This window comes from Sinocyclocheilus rhinocerous, unplaced genomic scaffold, assembly GCF_001515625.1.
Source record: "Sinocyclocheilus rhinocerous isolate Xijiao unplaced genomic scaffold, SAMN03320098_v1.1 scaffold2716, whole genome shotgun sequence".
NCBI lineage: Eukaryota > Metazoa > Chordata > Actinopteri > Cypriniformes > Cyprinidae > Sinocyclocheilus > Sinocyclocheilus rhinocerous.
Window position 1 is genome coordinate 342,711 of NW_015624199.1, and position 6,206 is coordinate 348,916.

General features: G+C 38.6%; 1 protein-coding gene across 1 annotated transcript in view; it reads left to right on the forward strand.

Moving 5' to 3' along the window:
- The window catches only part of LOC107738191 (proto-oncogene tyrosine-protein kinase Src), a 52,831-nt gene extending 47,438 nt beyond the window's left edge, over nt 1-5,393 (forward strand). The window contains exons 7-12 of the mRNA XM_016549923.1: nt 1,470-1,625; nt 1,767-1,946; nt 2,118-2,194; nt 3,338-3,491; nt 3,689-3,820; nt 4,921-5,393. Of these exons, the coding sequence (XP_016405409.1) occupies nt 1,470-1,625; nt 1,767-1,946; nt 2,118-2,194; nt 3,338-3,491; nt 3,689-3,820; nt 4,921-5,129 (908 nt within the window). The 3' untranslated portion in view covers nt 5,130-5,393. The remainder of the gene's footprint in view (nt 1-1,469; nt 1,626-1,766; nt 1,947-2,117; nt 2,195-3,337; nt 3,492-3,688; nt 3,821-4,920) is intronic.
- The last annotated feature ends 813 nt before the right edge of the window (nt 5,394-6,206 follow it).

Here is a 6,206-nt window from a genome sequence, read left to right on the forward strand (position 1 = left end):
TTAAGGCACACATATTTTAATCTGTTGATTTCTGGTATTTCTCATGTGTCTGCCGCTCTCACCTGCTCCTCCTGTAATTCTCTCTCCATCTTCATCAGTTCGTTCTCGATCAGTCTCTCGTGAGTCTCTCTCAGAGTCATTCTGCGCTCCAGGAGTTTCTCATGATCCGCCTGAGAGACAAACACATCTTATTGCTTATTTATGAGGTCAATAATATATTGCGTGCCCATTGATACAGTTCCCAACAGGTGCATGAATTTTATAACAACTGCTTTTCCAACATTGGAAAAGTTGCCAGCTGGTCCACTCACAGCAGTCTGTACAAAAAGTAGTCTTCTAGATAAAAATAATGTGAATAAACGTCAATAAAATTTTAAATATATTTTAAATGGTTTCAGGAGAACACCAAGACCACTTATAAGGGCGTGTCTATTCGCACTGAATGTATCTGATTGGTCGAATAGTGCACTGTCTCATGAAATGAATACCTTGTTCAATGCATGGATCGTAGAGCGCAAACTGTTTTAGGAAGACCCTTAGTGTTGTATAATACCAGCACTGGGCTGTTTATGTTGGTGAAGGTTATGTGATTCACCTGGCACCACCCTGTGAGTATTTTACATGCATGCCTCAAATGATATTGAGCCTAACTTGCATTGAATCTGAAACATTCCATTTAAAGGCACATTATGTAAGATTTTTTTTATTAAAATATCCAAAAACCACTAGAACAGTATTATATATTTTGCTGACTTGTGTACTTACATTATCCCAAATGTTTCAAAGAATGTTTAAATCCAGAGAAATAAGCAATCTTAACTAGTGACACGGACCGTGTCCATAGTGTCATTGTGTCGCCTGCCAATGACGTCATAACCCCTCGATTTCTGGTTGTATTTTGTAGAAAACATGGAAACACCAAAGACGCTTTAATACAGGTGCATCTCAATAAATTAGAATGTCGTGGAAAAGTTAATTTATTTCAGTAATTCAACTCAAATTGTGAAACTCGTGTATTAAATAAATTCAGTGCACACAGACTGAAGTAGTTTAAGTCTTTGGTTCTTTTAATTGTGATGATTTTGGCTCACATTTAACAAAAACCCACCAATTCACTATCTCAACAAATTAGAATATGGTGACATGCCAATCAGCTAATCAACTCAAAACACCTGCAAAGGTTTCCTGAGCCTTCAAAATGGTCTCTCAGTTTGGTTCACTAGGCTACACAATCATGGGAAAGACTGCTGATCTGACAGTTGTCCAGAAGACAATCATTGACACCCTTCACAAGGAGGGTAAGCCACAAACATTAATTGCCAAAGAAGCTGGCTGTTCATAATATAGAATCAAAATGAGGCCATTTTCTAAAAAGAGATTTGAAAGTACTGTTGCATTAATATTATGTTGCATAAATATTTAACAGAAAAAAACATGAACACACTTCTTTCTGTCCGTGTCCGTCACAGAGCACGCAGACGGCCTGTGTCACTGTCTGACTGACGTGTGTCCAGTGCTGAAGCCTCAGACTCAAGGCCTGGCACGGGACGCCTGGGAGATCCCACGGGACTCTCTGAGACTGGACGTCAAGCTGGGCCAGGGCTGCTTCGGAGAGGTCTGGATGGGTAAGACTTCCTCTTTCAACTTCTTTCCACTGAAAACCGAAGCTATGTGAGATAAATATGAACAAAATACCACAGCTGTGTAATGATGACAGCAAAGCGTTCACATAACAGACAATGATTTCAGTGTCTTTTTCCCATCAGGCACTTGGAACGGCACGACACGCGTGGCCATCAAGACTCTGAAGCCTGGCACTATGTCTCCTGAGGCCTTCCTGCAGGAAGCACAGGTGATGAAGAAACTCCGGCACGAGAAGCTGGTGCAGCTTTACGCTGTCGTCTCAGAGGAGCCCATTTACATCGTCACTGAGTACATGGGACAAGGTCAGTACAGAGATCCAGTGAACCATACTGGGCTAAAGATGTCCAAGAAACAAGAACTGGCAGTAAGATGTGTAAATAGAGCATTCAAATCTGGATATTATCAGCTTTTCTTGTGAGGTCTGCCAGTAAAAGTGTGAATGGAGATGTGAGGTGTGATTTCTGCTCTCACAGGAAGTCTGTTGGATTTCCTGAAGGGTGACATGGGGAAAATGCTGCGGTTGCCTCAGCTTGTGGATATGGCCTCTCAGGTACTTTCACACTGGCATTATGATATGGTATCTAGTAATGAAACTGCAAAGAAAAATAAACCAGTTTTGATACTTAAATAAAAAGTAATGGGTATTGGAAACATTATATTAGAAAATTTACATTACTGATCAACAGTTTGGGGGCGGTATGATTTAAAAAAAAATGTTTTTGAAAGACATCTCATGCTCACCAAGGCGGCATTTATTTGATAAAAAATACAGTAAAAAAAACTGTAATATTATTGCAATTTAAAATAACTGTTTTCTATTTGAATACATGTTAAAATTATCAATGTTGAAAACAGTTGTGCTGCTTAATATTTTTGTGGAAAACATACTTTAAATATATTATTATTTGTTGATTTTTTTCCAGGATTCTTTGTTGACTAAAAAGTCCAAAAGATCCAAAAGAACAGCATTTATTTGAAATAGAAGTTTTGTAACATTACAGAAGACATCACTGTCACCTTTGACCAATTTAATGCATCCTTGGTGATTAAAAGTATTCATACCTTGATGCATTTTCTTCATGACTCTTTGATGAATAGAAAGTTCAAAATAACGGCCTTTATAATTGAATTAGTGCTGGCAAACGATTAATCGCGATTAATCGCATCCAAAATAAAATGTTTACATACTATGTGTACTGTGTTTATTTATTATGTATATATAAATACACACACATACAGTATATATTTTGAAAATATTTACATGTACATACATTTATATATTTATATTATTATATTTTATATTATATATACATTTAATATATAAACATAGCATATTTTTCTTAAATATATATATGCATGTGTTTGTATTTATATATATACATAATAAATATACACAGTACATGCTCATATTATATTACGTAAACAAAAACTTTTATTTTGGACTCAAAGTCAGAATTTTTTAGACTGACTAAAATAAAACAAAACTAAAAAAAACTATATAGCCCTGCATTGAAGGAGGAACTATATTTAGAGAGTTGAATATTGCAGAGAGCATCACTAAAAACAGCACTGTGGCAGCAGTTTTTGCATGTCCACGTGCCACTGTCATTGTCTTCATAATGTATATAAATCTGTTTCTATTCTGTGGATACTCTGGAGCCCGGCGGTGTTATAATATATGTGCTGTCCTCAGATCGCCTCTGGAATGGCGTACGTGGAAAGAATGAACTATGTGCACAGGGACCTCAGGGCTGCCAACATCCTGGTGGGTGATAACCTGGTGTGTAAAGTGGCTGACTTTGGCCTCGCTCGACTCATAGAGGACAATGAATACACGGCCAGACAGGGTAAGCAGGAACACAGTGACTCTCTCTGCCTGCATGTGGTCGTTCTCCATTTTCTTTACATCTTGAGTTGTTTCCTGAGGCCGTAACGTCTCGGTCTCATTTTCAAGACCTAATGCTGTTGCCATTTATGTGGTTCGACCTTAATTGAATCAGTTTAATCATGATGACAGGCCTCTCTTAAATCATTATTACAACAGGAGCCAAGTTTCCCATCAAGTGGACTGCGCCAGAGGCTGCGCTTTACGGCCGCTTCACCATCAAATCTGACGTGTGGTCGTTTGGGGTCTTACTGACGGAGCTGACGACCAAAGGCAGGGTGCCTTATCCAGGTACTACTGCTCTACATGTTTACCAGTCAATCGAGTATTAATCAAAGAGTCACTGGTTCACCTTCACATTCAAATGTACTTTATATATATCACACACACACATATATATATATATGTATTAGTGCTGTCAAACAATTAATCGCGATTAATCGCATCCAAAATAAAAGTTTTTGTTCACATAATATATGAGCGTGTACTGTGTATATTTATTATGTATATATAAATACACACACATGCATGCATATATTTAAGAAAAAGATGCTATGTTTATAGAATATTATTATTATTATTATTTTCACTGAAAATGTATTAACAATTATTTAATAGAATAAATTATTCTATAACTTATGCAACAATAATATTTATATATGTATATTTGTGTATATGTGTGTATCCTCAAAAAAACATTTTTTATTTACCAATAATAATAATGAATTAATGTATTCCATATTTTTTAAAAGAATGATCAATTCCATTCTAAAAAAGATGGAATAAATGAATTAATTATAATTATTTTTAAAAATTCACTCACAGGACATAATAATTTAAAAATATATATAAATTATTATTATTCACATTGAGTCCAATGCAAGGTTTTTATCTCTTAAAAAAAAAAAAATACTTATAAACTTACAAAAACATTACATTCAAATAATTTTCACCTATAATTATTCACACTAAATCCAACACATTGAGTTTAGACATTTCTATTGTTAAAAAAAGAAGAAAAAAAAAAGATTTTTGGGGATATTTTTTTCACAGGCCATAATGTAATACATTTTTAAAAATATTAATTATTATTATTATTTCCAAATGATTCACATTAACTCCAATGCATGGTTTTCATCTCTACAAATGTTTTTTAAATGTTTTTAGGGTGTTTTTAAAAAAAAAATTTATAACACACAAGTCACATTGCCGTATTAAACAACATTTTAAAGAGCCCCCCTCCACAAAGGGCACATGAATACATTTCCGGTTGTTCCTCCCTGCTGACAACCCACATCCTCTGCCTGGTTAAAATGTGCCATGCCACTTTCTGCACCACAATCTGACACCTGACCCACATCCACCCTGTTTCACGTCTGTCCTCCGCTCAGGTATGGTGAACCGGGAGGTGCTGGACCAGGTGGAGCGCGGCTACAGGATGCCCTGTCCCGCCGAGTGCCCCGAATCCCTGCATGAGCTGATGCTGACCTGCTGGCGCAAGGAGCCCGAAGAGCGGCCCACCTTTGAATACCTCCAGAGCTTCCTGGAAGACTACTTCACCTCTACTGAACCACAGTACCAGCCGGGCGAGAACCTCTAGAGATGCAGATCCAGTCAAGTGTGAGAGCAGCGAAAAGGATATCATTTCCCTGACCGGGAAAACGAACGCGGGATGTTTGTGGCATAACCCAACCAATACTGATCCACACGTGACGACAACGTCGCATCCAGCTAAATCAGCCCATTTAAAGAAACTTACTGGGTTTTCACATGGTCTCAAGTGTTACAGCATTATAATCGCATGTTTCTCCACTTTCATCGCAGATGAGCTGCAAACAGCAAGACAAGATGCATCTTTTCTGCATCATTCGCAAAGAAATCCACTAACAAATTGCTTCTTCGGCCGTGCAGCTTGCTGTTTCTGCTGATAATTGCTGCGAAGCTTTATTTCCGAAGCTCTGCGAATTGATCGCAAGCCGTTTTTCTTGACCTCGATGTACCACCACTTCTCTCCTAAACCCTTTTAGCGGATGCTCCAGATCTGTCATTCATCCTCCTCCCACAATCCCTCACTTCTATCCTCTCCCATCCCCCTTCAAACCCCCAAAGCATCAAGCTCCGTCAGCTCCGGTGTTTGTCATGAACCCTGCGACCCGTTCACAAGCTCAGATGGATGAGATTTGATCAGCAACATCAGATGTCAGCACCTCTGTGCATGTTGGGAGACATCTGTGATTGCAGCTCTCTCGTGACGAACGGACGTTCCCGTTAATGTCTTCCAATAGATATCCAGGGTCTGTATCCGAGTGCCCAGAATCCCTGCATGAGCTGATGCTGACCTGCTGGCGCAAGGAGCCCGAAGAGCGGCCCACCTTTGAATACCTCCAGAGCTTCCTGGAAGACTACTTCACCTCTACTGAACCACAGTACCAACCGGGCGAGAACCTCTAGAGATGCCGATCCAGTCAAGTGTGAGAAAGAGAAAGAGCGATCCTTTTCCTGACCAGAAAACAAACACCGGACGGAAGTTTGTGGCATAACCCAAACAATACTGATCCACATGGAATGATATCCAATTCAGCCCGTTTTAAGCAACTTGCTGGGTTTTCAAATGGTCTCAGTGTTACAGCATCGCCCTCTGTTATTGTAATCGCATGTTTTTCCACTTTCATCGCAG